Source organism: Lycorma delicatula, chromosome 12 (genome assembly GCF_047948215.1).
Source record: "Lycorma delicatula isolate Av1 chromosome 12, ASM4794821v1, whole genome shotgun sequence".
Classification (NCBI taxonomy): Eukaryota; Metazoa; Arthropoda; class Insecta; order Hemiptera; family Fulgoridae; genus Lycorma; species Lycorma delicatula.
This window is the reverse complement of record NC_134466.1, coordinates 13,263,060-13,281,724: the sequence shown is the minus strand read 5'-3', so window position 1 is coordinate 13,281,724 and position 18,665 is coordinate 13,263,060. Positions and strand designations below refer to the sequence as shown.

Genomic DNA, 18,665 nt, shown 5'->3' with positions numbered 1-18,665 from the left:
ATTTCCAAATATTAGCTTTTTTTGTTGTAATGACGTGATTATTATTGATTCAATAATAAAGGGCAGTCCTTTTTTAATTTATTAATCTATTTACGCAGAGTGCTTGGCAATTGAAAGTGATAAATTTCACTTTTCTATTACAAAATGCAGTTTGATAGTGATCAATGTGAAATAAATATTCATATTTCTTAGTGATATAGTTTCCAGATAATTTCTAAGGAATATTTTTGTGTGAAAATTAGTGTTCTGAACAGAGTATTATAAAAAATCTATTTTGGTGTTAATATTCCTGTTTTACTATAATTGCATCTGAATTTAAAAGAAAAACATTTTGTTAATAATGAACAAGAATGCGACCTGCAAAATAATGTGCAGTAGAAAGAATTTTCTTTAGTTTTTTATTATTTAATCCAACAATATTTCTGAAAATAAATAGATTAAATGTAGTTTTACGTAAAATATTCTGGAGATCTCAGGGTGTTAGGTGTTGATAAATTCAATTATAATTTCTTATTTATGTATGACAGCTTTTAAATAGCTATATTATATATTAGATTTACTGATCGGGAATATAGTGTAGTTAATTTAGGGATAGCAACAACAAATGGAGTCAGGGTTATCAAACAATAATTATAGGAATATTACTGATTTAATTAGAACTTGGTGTTGCGCCCTCAGATGCAGATGGTAATATCTTGATATGACCATAATATTCTGACCTCTTTACCAAATATGATTTTATCCATATGAATTGCTAATGTAGTTCTCAGAAAAGTTGTTCATTGGTAACCAAATTATTGAACTAATATTTGCTGTGCACGTATTTCAGGAAATGGTTGAAGATTTTATATTTCCTGCATCAAAGTTAATGTTGCATCTACAAAGAACCGGTGAACTGATTGCTGAACAGGCAGTACCAGTTTGTTCTGTACCAGTGACTCTAAGCTCAGCATTTGAATTGTTAGTTACTTTATGTGTGGGTTGCGTTCCAAACATGAAACTCCTAGTCAACATGCTAACGGATATGTTCTATTCTGGTAAGTGTGTAATTTAATCGATATTTATCTATTAGGAGAGATTAGGAAACTTGGCTTTCCTGTTAAAAACATCTTCAATTGGTCTTTTTGCTCAGACATAGGAAATAAAAGAGTCCTTAAATTGATCCATAGATAAAGCGGTTTTTGTTGATGTTCTGTTTTGTAAATTATGTTTTTATTGTTTTTTATTCTTTGTTACTGTGTTATTGTTCCGTGTAATATATTTATGTTTCTTGTTGTGTGATGAATTCACTTTTACGTTCTGTGGATAAATAGTTCAGTTCCTTTGTTTCATTAAGTCCTTTCAGTGTTACTTAAGATTCTGTAAGATGTGTTTTGTTTTTAGTTTATTAAGTAGCAGTACACCAATGGGAATGTCACTCATGGCATTCCCATCCAGGCAGAGGCAGACTGGAATATGTTAAAAACCCAAGGTTTCAAATATGACCTCTGGTAAAGCCCATAAGGGCTAGGAATGGATGGGGTGTCAGAGCGTGTCTTCCCCTATGGGGGTCAGGATGCCCTCAATGAACTGCACTGATATGAAGAGTGCAATAATTCAACTAGTTCCCACTTCCTTAGCATCACCAGATTGACAAAACAGACTTATTTTAGAAGAAGGGATTAAAGGTTAGGAAATGTGAAAAAGCTATGATCGTTTTAATAGATCAAGTAGTTGAAGGTACTATAAAGATTGAATAAAAGCGAGAAGAAAATTGTCATTGATTGAGTTTATGAAATATCAGGTTAAGATTGAAAAAAGAAAGCAAAGCTCATTAGCTTACGCTATATGTTGTTCCTCTGACATTTTTGTTTGTTTGCTAAAGAGTCCTAATTTAAAGATTTTAATTATGATTTATTTATATCTAATCGCTTAAATAAACCACCTAGTACAAAATATTGAGATAAGATATATCTTACCTTAATTTTTAATGAAAGTACTTTCACACGGTCCTGCATCCGCAGTCATGATTGAAATAATTCCATTATCATTATATAATAAAAAATTAAGGTAAGATATATCTTATCTCAATATTCTCTAGGGTGGTTTACTTAATAGAATTTAAATAAAATTTAACAGTACATAGGAATAATATGAATCTTAAAAAGATTAATTTCAGTAAAATAGTTTGATCTATTTATATATTTTATAAACAGGCTTTTGGGACCTTAGATTATGACATTGACAATAAATAGTATTCTTTTAGTTAATTAATAAATAAAGAATTTAAAAAATAAAAAGATTTGCCGGCTTTAATTTTATATATCATTTATTAACACAAGAGTGTGGTGATTTTCTTATTTAATAATGATGGTGTGTTTCATTTCCTTAAACAATTTTTGTACATTTTGCTTGTTGTCTTTTCACTTTCTGATTAAGGATATGGAATTAGATCAGAGCTGAATCCTTATTTTGATGGTACACGTACAGCCAAACTCATGTAACTGCTGGACTAATAGCTATGTATACTAAATTATTAATGTAACAACTAAAGTAAGTGTAGATACAACTTTCAGCCTAAAGTTAGTCTTGTTTAAATGTTTTAGTTTTACATATTTCTGTATTTGTTCATGTGAAATTAAAGTTGTGTAATAAAAAATTCATAAACAATTAAATGTACATGGACATTTAATTACGGTCTATCTGTACTCTGCCAAAAAATCGGTTTGAAAATCCTTCTGCTGAACAATGAATGTAGAAGTAAGTTGCTTAAACTTCTTTCTAGTACTTCATAAAGATACTGTCACTGGTGTGTCATTTGTGTATTGCTCGCATATCACAGGGCAATCTCAAATTGTGCTGCTGCCTGTTCAGTATGAAATCACTGGTGCTGGTTATTCAGCATTACTGTCATCAGTTATAGATTTTTCCGGCATTCAGTCTGCATATAAAATTTTGCTTTCTGTTATTTTTAAGGCCATGGTGTGATAGTAATTTATGTGAGTTCGTGTTCAATGTTGATCTCCATACCCTCTCATCCCGACGGCTATTTTACAAGGTTCATAGTTTTACATTAGTTATATATTCATCAGATCTTTTATATAGATTAGTGTTTATAACTTCTGACCATAACTTACTACATATTTTTTTTTTTATTGCATCTCATTTTATGTTATTTCTAGTTTGGCACCTTGGTAAATGCATACTGTTATTGCAGGTTATTTTATCTTAACGGGCATTGTAATACTCAAATCCTAGAATAAATTCCAGAAATTATTAATATCATAGGTATGCTATGAAATTATATTTGCCTATAATTTAGGCAAGTTGAAATTACAACTAAAAAAAGTGTAAATAAATAGCAAAAAAGAGGACAAATTAAAAAAAAATATTGTTTTATGTAATTAGGTTTTATTGGTATTTAAAGCCACTATTCAATGTGCTGGGTGTTCTAATTGTGAATAAAAGTATTTTGAATTGAACTATCATCCCACTTATTACATAGGTGCAAATATAGTGGAGTTTACCCATTAGGTGGAATCTATCAGTATTCCCAGTAGGTTTTGGGAGGTATGTGTTTTTATTTTCATAAAAACAATTCTGTTTTTGATAGGGATCTGTATTATCAGTTTTTCAAAAGAGCTGTGAGTCATATTATTTGCTTACCTAATGGTTAGCTTATAAATTTATTGATATGCATGAACAAGTAGTGTTTAGTTTAAATTAAATAAACAGTTTTAACCTGATTATTTATATCTGAGGTCGGAATAAAAAAAATTAAATTTTTGTTGTCTTATTTAATAATTTGTTTGTTTACAGAAAGAGATGGTCCACTTGTTGAGTGGGATTACTTACCACCAGTTGGCCCTCGTCCTTCGAAAGGTTTTGTTGGTTTAAAAAATGCTGGTGCAACATGCTACATGAATTCTGTATTACAACAGTTGTACATGGTTGAAGGTATAAGAATTGGTATTCTTGCTGCTGAAGGAGCTGCTACTGACCTAAGTGAGGATTTCAGTGGTGAAGAACGATCAGAAGGAGAGGTCTGTTTCAATTCTTTTGGTTTTTTTATCTCAAATTCCTTTCTATAGTTGTAGTTAATTTTGTTGTTATTTTCATTTCAACTAAATAAACAAAACTGTATTTTACTATGTGCCCAGATGAGTAAGCTGAGCTGGTGGTTCTCCATTCAACAAATTTTTGATGAGTTCTCATTTTGTAACTTATTTATATAATTAAATATTATTATTTTTTTTTTTTTTTTTTTTTTGTTAAATTAGAACTTATCATTCACTGAAACAAATTAAATAACAAATAATTTTAATATTTTGATTATGAATTTTCTAATTCTTATCCTTATCCTACCCTTATCCCAAGGTAAATTATCGAGTATCAATTACTTAAAAGGTAAGTGCTTAATTCATCGGTTCTTCTTTTAAAGGTATTTCATTTTTTCCTAACTCTTGTGATATAGAGGTTTTTTATTTTAATATCCACAGGTGATTTTCTTGTAAACTATGCAAAATACACCTAAACAAAAGTTACTCAAAGTGGAGGGGTGACTGACTACACCTCATGGTGACTGGATTTGACCTTGACCATTGTTTCAATGTTAACACAATTTTTTTCACATGCGCCCACACACACACACACACACACACGGTGGCTACCATAATATTACCTTTATATAGGTAATTGGTAAATATCAATAGGTTTTTAATGCATCAGAAGGGGAAATAGTGTAATGTACTTTTGTAAATGAGTTCACTGCCATTCTAACTCGAAATATTATTAAAAGTAATTTATCAGTTAGATTTTTTAACTTAGTCAAAAAAGCAAATGTGTGTATGTTAAAATATGATAATTAGATAAAATTCAGTTGTGTAAGATTTTTTAACTTTGTATCTAATTAATTATTCTTTTGTATAATTAATCTGCTTTTTTGTAGTATCTGCAAGGGGATGAAAAGTGTAGCTTAGAAGAGTCTAGAAAAGAGTATAATATTGGCATACTGAAACAAGTACAAGCTATATTTGGTCATCTAGCATACAGTAAACTGCAGTATTATATTCCGCGTGGTCTCTGGAAACATTTCAAGTAAGCTGTACATTTTTATTACTTTATATTTTATTGATCTATTTTTTATATAGTTCCAAGGTGTGCTACCTAATAATCCTGAGGCTTGAAATATCTAATTCAAAAGAAGTGTGATATAAAATTACTTGATTATAGGTACATTCCTCTTCCAGTATCACTAAGAAATCAGGAATTTATATATCATTTACCATTTCCATGGAAAGCCATATTTGTTTATATCTGTGAATTTTTTTACTTTGTATGCGACTGACTTGAAGGAACAAAAAGTGTGTATTAAATTATATTTTAGACTAAAGCAGATATCAGCAGGGATATACCAAACGTTGAAACAAATTTTTAGAGATGAATTTATAAGTCAGGCTCAAACCTATGAGTGATAAGCATTTTTGAAAAGGTAGAACATTCATTGGAGTTAATGTTATGGTTGCTGTATAGTGAAAGCACTGTCAACATTTTTGGAAGATTTTATGATGATAGTAGACAAACAATTCACAGTGTTTCTGAACTTTAAGGATTGTCATAGGGGACTTACAGCAAAATTTGTGATTCAGCTAGATAGTTGTACATGATAGTTGAACTGGTAATAAAATGTAAATATGATCTAGAACCTAAATGAGTCTTCTCAGCTTGTCAGTGAATGTACTGGTTTGAAAAACTACATTGGGTTTGGAGGACAATCAGTTTTAAGTGATTTGTTTTTTTTTAATTTTTTTATTTATATATATATATGTATATATATCAAAGGTGCTGTTATCCACATCAGGAATGAATTTGTAGTGAACAGTACTATGTAAATAAAAAGTAAACTTTCAACATAACTTTGTTTGGTCCTTCCAAACAATATTTCTGTGACCATGGATATTATTATATTGATTTCCCCTCTGATGACTGGCATTTGTTTGTGCAATGTACAAAAAACCTGTACTCATCTCCTGTTAAGATCTTGCTCAGAATATTTTTGTCATTATTACTAATAGTGAAGTGGTCTCCTGTCAGTGTAGTGGGAGTTTCTTTCCGATTTATAGATTTTTGAACATTCCCAAATATAATGCTTGTTTATATCATAATAGAAAATACTGTGGCTACTTCCAACTGATTTACCAACTTGTTGGTATTTCTTTGACAGTTTTTTATATATCACTTTCAATAATATTTTCATTGTATTTGATATTTTCTTTATTTGTTAAGATAGGCGAGCACCTGCTACAATGTCATCTTTAACACTACCATGATGATCGCTAAAATGCTTAAAGTGCTAAAATTATAAAAATATGATTGCCCCTTTTACTCTTATTACTCTGATTTATTATTGATAAAATTAGTTTTCTTAAGTTATTTTGATTTTACGTGTTCTCCAACATTTTATATTGTACACAAAATGCAGTATGTGTCAAAACATTTCACCTAGACTTTTCAAAACATTAGATTTTTCAAGTAAAAAACATTGGAATGTGACTTGATATCTTAAGATAATGAGTGAATAGGATTCAAAATATCGTCTATATAAAGTTAGGTAGATGAACAAATTCAGTAATATCAAAATCATACTAACATTTCATATTGTAATTGTGTAATGTTTATTATATAAAATTTATTGTTTTAATTCTCATTGGCAATCTTTATTATTTTTACTCTTGATAAAAATCTGCTGTCGTTAAATCTGTATTGTTTGTGTGTGTTAATTAATTAATATTTTGAAAGTCTATCTAGTTCAATCTGTAGTTTCATACTGGTAAAGGAATTGCTTCATTATAGAAGCAGATAAGGTGATGATGACCTTGTATGGCTTGGAACTATCCAGGTTTCTTATCTGGGGGTTTTACAGAAAGCCAAACTAGTGACTTAGATACTTACTGGATAAAGCAGTCGCCATCTTCTCTTATTACTTATCAATCAGCCTTCATATTGGACATAGATTTTTCCTCTCCCTCTCTCTGGATATTTTTTTTGTGGAAATCACTAAAAAAAATAACATTGTATTTCCATGAATTTTAGCTACAGAAATTGATTATTAATAGTTAAAATTTCATAGAAATTTAACTTAAGCTAGGTAATTGCACCAGTAAATAAAAGTAAAAAACCTTTATATTTTTTAGAATAAGTATGGTGGTCCTATTATGTATTTTATTTTTTGTGTGTTTTAAATGTATTTAAGTTTTTTTATGAGTAATTATTAAAACTGTTTCTAATAAATATACCCTCACTTTTTCATATTTATTATAAATTTTCAATTATGATCCAAAACAAATTTTTTTCTTCTGTTCAGTTTTTATCATTTAAATTTCTTTTATAATATAATATATTTGATATTTCATTTATGTAGTTATTTTTAAATAATATTAAAAATTTGTTTAAAAAGTATGTACAGTACTGTCAATTAGGTTTTATATTGTAAGTAACCTAATCTATACCTAATTCAGTTAGCTTTATAGAGTTCAAGTAAACAGACTCTATGAGTGTTCAGTCAGCTCATTCATCAGCATCTCCTGTAAATCCTGATGTATATGAAAGAAACTACGTGACATTAATATTTAGTAACCACGCACTATAATATTTTACAAAAAATTATACAAATATTTTAAATATAAAAAAATTAAGACCTGTTAAATGATAAATTTCTTACCTTGTTTAGTACATCTTATAAGTATTTTATTCATTAAAATTGTTTATTTTTTGTAATTTCTTTGAGTTTTTAAGAGTTATGAAATTATCAGTTCTCCACAAACAGTGAAAGTTCACTAATATTTTAGATTAAATTTCTATGATAATAAATAATAAATTGAATTCAGTTTTCATCATCTGACTGCAAGAAATCCGTATTGCTGTCAGTATTAAGATATACAATGAGAGGTTCAATTTTGTTTTCTACATAGTAAGCAGTTCGTAATAATTTGGATCAACAGTGTCTGTTAAATTTTTTATACAGTTTTTCCATTCCTGCTGGTCTGTTTTATCAATTGTTTTTAAGCATAATTTTTTTAAGCATCAAATAATTTAAAAGTAGTGTTTTCTGATGATACATAACTTTTGATTTGTTCCCAAATTAACTCAATCAGCTTGAGTTCACAACAATAGGGAGGTAATCTAAGCACGGTTTAACTATGGATCTTTGCTAATTCATCAATTTTATACACATTAAAATTACATTTAATAAGCAAAACCTTTTGCAGTAATTGGACCTTAAGGTTGTCCTCTGCAAAAGTCACTCCTTTTGAATTAAGCCTCATTTTTATATCATTTTTTCCAAGACATGGCTGGAATTTTTTCCTTTTTACATGAATGATAAGGGGCATTGTCTAAGACAGTAACTGAATTATCTTGCAGAAGAGATAACATATCGCTAAACCATTTCTCAAAAGATGTGCCTTTTATCGTTTTATGGTAGTATCCTGTAGATTTAGAGTAAAAAATTCAGAGACCACCACTAGAAACCCTGCTGATATGCACAGTTTTGAGATGCTTACTTTTATCTATTGGACTCTTATTTCTGGTTAATAAGTTACACAGAAAGGTTTTTTTGATGAATTCACAATTTTATTTTTTCAAATGAAACTTTTTGTGTGGCCTTATCGGGCCTTTGTTGACCCAATTCTCATCCATAAATATATTCTATGGCTTTCTTGTCTCATTCTGTTTATTTCAATGAGGTAATATCTTTGCCATACAATGATATCATCCATATCGATTAAAGCACTTTTTCAGCCCCATTTTTCATATTTAAAATTAATACTTTTAAACAATTTATAAAAAGTTGTTCTTCACACATCTGGTAGATCATTATCGTCATTTACAACTCATAATACTTTGTCTACTGCAGGTTTTTTGTTTGGAAAATAAAATTTGTGTACATTTTTATGAATGCACTTTTATATAAATTATCAACTTTTTCTTCAATTGACCCTGTAGTTTTGTCTTCTTAGGAGACCGTAATTCATTAATTGATTTATACTTTTGAATCGCATTATACACTGAAGCAGCACAACTCACTTATGTTAGAAGTTTTATTAATGACATGTGAAATCAACTCTGTCTGAAGAGGTTTTAATTCAATTTTGTAAGCATTTAAAATGTGTTTTCTGCACGACTTCGGCCTTTTTCTCAGACGGGATATCAATAATCGTAAACTATATCAACTGAATCGGTATCAGATATGGTGTCAAAATAGTGATATAACTAAAGTTGTACAGATACAAATCTAGGTATACACAATACTCATGTTACATTAAATTCAAAAATTTGCATTATATTAACTTTAAATAACGAAGAGTATATAAATCAGTAACAGAAACACAAAAATTGAACATGAAAATAAAAGAGTGATTATGTGAAAAGATTAATGGTTTTAATAGAACTGAGACGACAACATTATAATGTTTGTTTACATGTCTACTATATGATTAATTATATGGTGACTAATATATGAGTAATAATTATAGTGTTGTATATAGCCGGTCACATTGTGGATCGGCACTGTTCACTGTTATTCTTCACCGAATAAGCTAACTGAATACAGTATAATTTAACAAAGTATTTCGTTAAAATACAAGAAATTGGCTTTCCTGTATAGAAATTTACTAATTCTTCAAGAATGGGATTTTCAATGTCTTTTTAATGAATAAATTTATTTTGTTGTAATTGTTGTAGATTGCAAGGTGAACCTGTTAACTTGAGGGAACAACAGGATGCAGTTGAATTTTTTATGAGTTTAGTTGAAAGTATAGATGAAGCACTAAAAGCATTAGGACAAGAGCAAATTATGAGTAAAATATTGGGAGGATCGTATTCAGATCAAAAAATATGTAAAGGATGTCCACATAGGTGAGTATTATTTATTCTGTAATTCCATAAATATGTTGTGTGTGTCCTTATTCCTAAAAAAATTAAAATAACCCTATTAGTTACAATAATGATAAAATTTGATGTCCTTTAAGGTTAATTGCATCTTTTACAACCAAAGAGTCCTAATTGTTTTTCCTGGAGTGCAAGAAAATTTTATCCTTGACAAGTTAAAAATGTGGAATGAGGTATAATGCTAAAACATGATCATATCTAATAGACTCTTTTTCCTACAAATCATTATAATTCAATAATGTTGAGCCTAGTTTTACTGCATAAATGGTCTCTTGTAGTTTCCATTAAAAAAAAATATTTAAAAAATTTGATCCATTTTTCAATCTGATAACTGCGTGTGGAAAAAATTGAAAGAAAATTTGACTTTTTCAGTCAAAACACATTAACTGAAAAATTTTGTATTGCTGTTAAATAAACAATAAAATACTTGAGTTATTTCTCATATTGTAGATTTAAATTTCATAAAAATAAGCTGAGAAATAAGAAATAAAAATAACATGGTTTTTTAGACAATGTAACTATAACAATAGATGAAATTTAAAAAAAAAAAATAGCAAATGTTGAAAAAAGAATTTTACCAGAAAGTAGCTGCAATGTTGTGGATGATGTATAAATTCCAGGATGTAAAAATTACATTACTGATTTATTAAATAATTTTTAAGCAAAATAGATGGAGATTCTATGCTATTAAGTTCAGATAATATGAGTGTGAATGTGGAGTTGTGGGCTATTGAAAAATGAGATTAATGAACGATTAAGATATTATGAAACTATGAATGATATGAATTGGGTCAATGAGAAAGTGGTGGTGTGAGAATGCGAAGGAGCAGAGACGGAAACTGAAGTGCATAAAGTGAAAAAGAAATTTGATGTGATGCTTAACATGGAATAGGAGCTAATAAATGGAATGCACCACAGTATTCTAAAAATAATGGAGAGACTGTGAAATGTAATATTAAAATGTTTTAGTGGTGAAATAAAAAGCAGTACAAAAGATAAAAAAGTAAATATGAATGTAGTGAAATTAGTTTTCAGTTTCAAATGCTCTGAAGCATTATTTAATTGCTATAAGTATATACTAGTTACTTATTAAAAGTTAAAAATGTGACCGATTAAAAAAGTAATTTAGATGGGAATTACATTATGTTATAAAAATGTGAAGGTTTCAAAGAACAAACAATTACTGCTCTAAGTGAAATGTGTTATTTCATACATATCAGTAGGATAAATTAAACATAAGATTTTATCTGATATTTAATTTACTGTTGTTAATTTACCTATAGTACTCTAAATTCCTATTGATATTCTAATAGTTAATAGAAATATACTTATTTTAAGAGTTAACAGGAGAACTGTAGTTTTTAACAGACTATTTTGCTTAACTGACTACCTGACTGTCCCGACCGAGTCAGTCGACCGGGAGTCTGCTGTGATTGTTTTTCATATATGTTCCCGTATTGAAACAATTTTTGTTTTTAGTAGTACATTGTTATTTTGTTAAAAAAGTTCATCAAATATACTATCCATTCTGTTTTTGTTGGATTATTACAAAATTAATTGCATTGTAACATAGAACTGAATTCAGCAATTGATAGTTGTCTTTCTGTTTTAAATCATCTAATGTCTTGATGTTTAATCATAATTCACTATTATTAATATATAATAATAAATATTAAAAAAAAAATATAGTAACAAATTTAAAAATATTGTATTTTCAACAAGTGATCACTTTTGAATCTGATAATAAATGGCATCTGACTTTTTGTCTATTATTATGTTCACGATCCATTTTTTAATTTTGATATTTATAATTTTATTTGTTTGGATTACAAGTTTTAAAATTAAATCGTGACATAAAAATTTATTTGTAGCTGTAATAGTGTTGATGATACACATTATATAAGGATGTAAAATTTCAGTATTTAAATAATAAATACTAAAACCTGATTGTTACACTGCTGCAAAAATAATTATGTTTGAATAAAATATTAAAAAAATTAAATAAACCAATACTGTAAACAGTGTGTATAAAAGATTATTTACAGTGATATGGGGATTCATTTTATGTATATTAGTGTAGGGAGTAGCTGTTGTGTTCATGTGACTGTCGGCTCAAAAAAGAGTTGCAGTAAGAGTTGTTGCCTTAATTAATATATTATATAGAAAGAAATCATACATTTTTAGTCAAATTGGAATTAGAGGTATTGATAAACACAAACCCAAATTTATCTTCTAGATTTTTTTTTCTTTTTTTCTTGCAAAGTATAAATTCAGTCCGATCCACTAATGATGCTGTAAGGGCATAACGTCTAGTGCATATTTCTGTAATCATAAAAATTAAAGGTAAAATACATTTTATTATAATTGTTTAATGATAGCATTATTTATATTTTAATTTACCATAAAATGTAGGTAAATTCTCCCTGACTAGAGACATCCTTCTGTGGACCCTCTCCCTCTCATCTTATACTTCCTCTTCTTTCTTGGATAGGTTTGCCTTGGCTCCTTCATGCAACATCTTTAATTTATAATATCTGACAAGACAGCTGACTATTTATTATAGCCTAGTTGAGTGATAATTCTCCTTGTGGAGCCATACAGAAAGTTTTGTATGAAATTTTGGGGGTTCTATTAAAAAAAAACTTGCATACTGAGAGGTTCTTATTGGGTAAAATTAGGCTTGATTCCTCATATATTCTAAAACAGTGTTCTCAAATGCTGGAGATTATGCGTTATTGTCTGTAGTAATTATATTCAGCAATTTAATGGTTATGAAATAAAAGCTTATTGAAAAACATTAACTGTAAAAAATATAAACCTATAAAACTTTTTTACACTTGTTTTTATACCAATACAACTTTACAGTTGATTTAGGTTTCTTTTTTTATATAAAAGGTTTAAATCCACAAACAAACATGAAAGGTGTTGTAAATATATTATTTTTAACTTGCTTTGTCTGCAGATCTGAATTTTTAAAAATCAGTCCAGATTTAGATTAAGTGATACTAGCAAGAAATTCTTATTAAAGATGATAAAATAGAACTGCTGACACAATGAATGCATGTTGTTAGATGCTGTCATTGTATTAGTTATGAATTATTTTCTTTGTATTAATTTAGAAAAACATTTATTATTATTTTTTTGCACAGGTATTCAAAAGAAGAACCGTTCAGTGTCATTAGTGTAGATATTCGTAACCATTCTAATTTATTAGATTCATTAGAACAGTATGTTAAAGGTGAATTATTAGAAGGCGCTGATGCATATCATTGTGATAAATGTAATAACAAGGTAAGGTTTGTTGTTAATTCGCTATTATTTTTCATTCGTTGAATTTAATTAAATTTTAGATACTTTTTGTAAGATCTCGCTTATGAGATACATTGTTATGGAGAGCTAGGGTAAAAACTTACCCTAGTTCTGCATAGAAATGTTATTTTTTTGATGTTCCTGTTTGTATATACATAGGTTTAGTTACAGTCTGTTATAATCAGAGTTGTTAATCGTTCTAAAAAAAAATTAAAGCAGTGCTGTTTTTAATTTTCAAACTGGTTTCATTCAGTGCTTAAGATCATTTTGAACTGAACTCTTCCTCAATTTCATAAATTTAAGTATCTAAATTCTGTTCTTTGGTCAAGTTATTTTTTATTTTGGTGTAGTTAAACTGATAATCGCAGGACTAAGCTACCTGTATTTTTACTTTTAAATTACCGTTTGTGAAAAATATTAGAAAAATGGTTTGTTTAACATTATGTTGCTTTTCATTTCTCAATGTAAAAAAAAAGAGTATTGCTAGCCTTAAAAATATAATTATGCAAGTTATGATGTTTTAGAAAAATGATTTTTTTTATAAATCTTATTTTCTCATGTAATAATTTTTTAATCTATGAACTCATTCAAGTAAGAAATGAGTCAGATGTAGAGTTTACATATACTTTCTTTTAGGTTTGTCTGATTTTCAGACTCTTTAAATTAACTAATATATTTTACAGATTAAAAAAAGAAGACTTCTTTTGGTCCTTATCAAATATCACATTATTTTATAGATGTGATAAAAAAACTTAACTATAAAACTTACTTTTTTTATAGCAGTAAACATTTAAAAAAAAGAATTATTGAAAAGGAAGATTAATCAGTGAGAAAGTTCATTTAATCTTTTTTTATGTATCAACTATGGTTTTTAGCATCTTTGTGGAAAAAGTTTATTTAAAAAAAGTTAATTTAAAAACGTTTAAAAATATTTTGAAGTTGTTTCTTTGTCAGTTGAATAGAATGTAAAAACTTTTTAATTTACATCTTAAAAACCCTTTGTAAAGTAGTAGTTTTGAAAATTCATTAATTATTTTTCCAACAATAATTTTGCAATTACCTGGACTGTTTAAAACTAACTCACGATCTGTTTAACACTTTATCGAGGTAAGACGTATCGGTCTATCACTATTATCACCCGTCTACTGGTTTCAGTACTCAAATTTTTTTATGAAAAGTTTTTTATATAGCAGGTAGATAAACTGGTAAATAGTGATAGTAATTCTTTTTTTCTGTGTATTTTATTTTGTATATTTAGATTTCATTCAATTATCAATTATAAAAAATATAGATAACTCAAATGAAATAAAGTACTTTTTCTTTTGTCCTCGCCTCCTTATAGCTTGTTAAAATTTTGATAAAGACAAATTTTTTCAATTAATGTTTTGATTGAGGTTTAATGAGTAACCTAACTTTTTACTGAGTTGTTGAATAATTTTCTTTTCTTTTCTTTTTGAGTTTTATAATAATAAGTAAAAATAAATAAGAAATGTAATCAGTTTATTTTTAGCCATGCTATTTGTATAATGTATTGTTAAATTTTTGTTTTGTAATGCTGCTTATGTGTCTTTACTAGGATATTAACCTAAAAAAAATATGCTACTTACGTATTAACGTCACCGCAGCTACAGCGTTATTTAAAAACAAAGTAGTCAATCGGATTTCAGTGGAAAATGAACAGTCTCTTTATTAATTATAAAAATGGTTATTTATATTTATTTATTTTATAAATATAATTTAACCAAACATAACCTACGCTCGCTAACCTTGACTAATTAATACCGTAATTTTTTGAGTATTTATTTAATAAATTCAGTAATTATTGCAATTATTTATTATTTAAATAAATCAAAACGCTCCTGTTAATTGGTCAAGGTTAGCGAGCGTAGTTTGGTTAATAAAATAAATAAATATAAATAACCAATTATTAAAATTAATAAAGAAACTGTTTTGAATCTATGTTAAACTCTATATCAGCCCATTTTCCACCGAAATCCGATTGACTACTTTGTTTTTAAATAAAGCTGTAGCTGCGGTGGCGTTAATACGTAAGTACCAAAAATATTAATTTTGAGAGATAAAGAGTGTGTGTATTTTCGTACAGTATGGGAAAAAATTTAATTATAGTTATTACCTATTCAGATATATTAAGAAAAATATGCAGTCTACCGAAGTATAAGAAGCAGATTCATGAATAAATCTAGTAGGAGTGTACTGGTACCCTGAGTTATAAGATTACAGCGGAAGGGGGTACAAAAATACATTCTTGATGTTAAAATGATTGAGTTATTTTTTTTGAGTAGATAGGATAAACAGTGTTGTAATTATTTTGATTTTCACTGTTACGTTGACATAATAATTCAGCAGATATTTTCTATATTCTTGTGAGTATGTCAAATTTTATTTTGGATAAAAGTTCATTTACTGTTTTTAAAATGTGAGTGAATTAAAGATGTTTTTTTACTCGGTGAGGTTTTTTTAAATAAAAACCTTATAATTAAATATTAAAAAAACCTTATAATATTCTGCTTATAATTTAATATGTAGTGTGTTTGATGTTATATTTTTATTTTTGTATCTTTCTAATTCTTGACAAAGTTTCAAACTGTTCTAGTTATAAGATTTTAAGTTAATTTAATAATCTTGTATAGCTTTTTACCTAAAAGGTTCTCCATTTAGCTGTGGCTAGATCCAGTATTTTCTATTTTCACTAAAATTGTACATTTCTCAACCTGTTGTCCAATAAAAAAATTAAGAGTAACTATACTTAATATCAGCCAGCAGTTGATATTTGAAAATAAATAATAAGTTTGTAAAGCTGTTTTATTGAAATGATTTTTTTTGTATGTATTTTTAGGTTGTTACTGTTAAAAGGCTGTGTGTAAAAAAATTACCTCCTATTTTGGCGATACAATTAAAAAGATTTGAATATGATTTTGAAAGGGTATGTGCCATTAAATTTAATGATTATTTTGAATTTCCTCGACATCTTGATATGGAACCTTATACAGGTAATTTCTTTAATTTACTTTAATGAATTTATTTTTATTGATCGCTGTCAGACAGTTTGTATACTAATCAGATAGTGCAGTTGATTAACAGAGATCATTCTAATATGGTATAAATCTGTAAAGGTGTTAGAAGGTTTAGATTAATCTCATCCTCTTGTCTGTTTGCTACATTCAAAGAAAGTTGGGAGGGTGGGTGAAGTTGAGAGATGTGTAGTAAAGATCATTTTAGTTAGATTAAAAACTATTTTTTATTTTCGGTTTGTGATGGTGGTGTGGTGGATGATCAACTGAGTAAGATTAGAGGGGGAAAGAGAGATCAGCGATGACATGATGATGTGGGGAAATACATAGCAACAAATTCAAGAAAAGTTGAATTTAAGGTATGGAATAGTAAAATAGTGCAGGATGGGAGAAGGAACAGTTAAGTGCAGTTGATTTTAAGTAGGTGATTATTAAAAGAAGTTTAAAAGTTATAAATTTGAAAGAGATTATTGTTTTTATATGACATTAAGACTGTGGACTAGAGATTGCCTACTATTAAATAATATATATAAAAAGAGAATAATACATATAGAAAGAGATTAATGGAAATGGAATGTGTGGTCACAAAAACTCATTAATGGATATATATATACACATATACACACATACACATACACAAGGTGTGTGAGAAAAGTAATGAGATTGGTAACACTGCGAGTGATCTGGCAAGGCTGTGTCTACTGGTCTGTGCTAGACCGATTTTTCACATTATCAGTATGAGTTTCAACTCCATACAGCCAACACATTATTTTTGACAGCGCCATCAGTGAAGTTGTGTTTTTGGTGTGTTACGAAAATGGAGCATTGGAATTTAGAGTGACGTTGTGCGATCAAGTTTTGTGTTAAACTTGGGGAATCTGCGAGTTTGATCTTCAAAAAGATAAAACAGGCCTACAGGGAACATTGCTTATTAAGAGCACAAGTTTTCCACTGGCACAAATCATTTTTGAAAGGCCGAACACGTTGAAGATCAACCTCACTCGGGGAGACCTTCAACTTCAAAATCTGACGAAAACATTGAGTATGTGAGGGTTCTTGTGAGATCAGACTGTTATTTAACAATTAGGATGATTAGTGAACAGTTAAATTTGAACACTTTCACCATACATCAAATTTTGACAGACGATTTGAACATGCGAAAGGTTTGTGACAATTTCATGACAATGCCCCGTGTCACATGGCCATTTCTATCATGGAATTTTTGACCTCAAAACGCATTCCTACCGTTCCTCAACGCCCCTATTCACTTTTTTCTTTTCCCGAAATTGAAACATGTCTTAAAAGGACGTCATTTTGGAACTCTGGAGAACATTCAAAAGGCTGTGACTGACCAGTTAAATGCCCTAAATGCCCTACCAGTTGAAGCCTTCCAGCACTGCTACCAAGAGTGGGAACAACGACTCTGCCGGTGTATAGCTGCCCAAGGGAACTACTTTGAAGGGGATAATATTGTTGTTTGAAAAAAATAAAAACTTTGGTAAGTAAAAAGTTAGTCTCATTACTTTTCTCACACACCTCGTGCATATATATATATACACACAAAGAAATTTAATTGAGAGGCTAAAAAAACCTTTTTTTTTCTGATTTTGGTATCTTTTTATTTAGCCGGAATTTTATATTAAAGTAATGAAAAAAAGTTAGTAATAAATGTAAAAGTTAAAAATAAGAACAATCTGTTGTCATAAAATGTAAGAAGAATGAAATTTCTATTGAAAAGAACCTTCGATTCTGATAAGAATTGTTTATAAACTTGATAGCAGTAATACGTATTAATTTATCAGTAGATTGTTTGCAATTATATTTACCCTTAAAGATTGCACGTTTGTAATTTATAAGGCCTAACATGAACCTTTTTTTTTTGCTTGATATCACCACATATCTTGAAGGTTGTGTGTGGAATATGGGATTTTTTTAGCCTATGAAAAATGCCATGCCTGGCCAGGATTTGAACCTGGGTCCTCCAGATGAAAGGCCAAGATGCTAACCTTTGCTACCATGGAGATCAGTTATTCAGATAGGCGAGTTTTATATCGATGGTCAAAAACTGGGTGTTGCTGGGATGGATTTATTTGATCAGTCAGCATGCTTACAGATTTTGCCAGCCTTCTAATACATGTCTATTTAATGTTGAAGTTTATATTGCATTTTATGGCTGTAGTCATCCATTTTGTAAAGGAGTGTTGTCATTTGCCTGTGTTTTCTAGCTCAGCAAGTGGATGTGAAGCGTTGTTGGATTTTTTTGCTTTACATCAATTCCTGAATACATGCGTCTGTTTGTGGAAGTTGGAATGTGTGTTTTATTTTCTTCTTGGTTCTTAGCCATGTAAGAATAGCCAACCTCCATAAAAATATGTGGGCAGTTGTGATTGCTATTCT

General features: G+C 28.7%; 1 protein-coding gene across 5 annotated transcripts in view; it reads left to right on the top strand.

Moving 5' to 3' along the window:
* faf (ubiquitin carboxyl-terminal hydrolase-like faf) overlaps positions 1 to 18,665 on the top strand; it is a 173,171-nt gene that overhangs the window by 105,891 nt on the left and 48,615 nt on the right. For all 5 annotated transcript variants that reach the window (XM_075380487.1, XM_075380491.1, XM_075380488.1 and 2 more), the window contains exons 29-34: positions 830 to 1,037; positions 3,799 to 4,022; positions 4,928 to 5,076; positions 9,721 to 9,894; positions 13,077 to 13,218; positions 16,094 to 16,247. In XM_075380487.1, the coding sequence (XP_075236602.1) occupies positions 830 to 1,037; positions 3,799 to 4,022; positions 4,928 to 5,076; positions 9,721 to 9,894; positions 13,077 to 13,218; positions 16,094 to 16,247 (1,051 nt within the window). The remainder of the gene's footprint in view (positions 1 to 829; positions 1,038 to 3,798; positions 4,023 to 4,927; positions 5,077 to 9,720; positions 9,895 to 13,076; positions 13,219 to 16,093; positions 16,248 to 18,665) is intronic.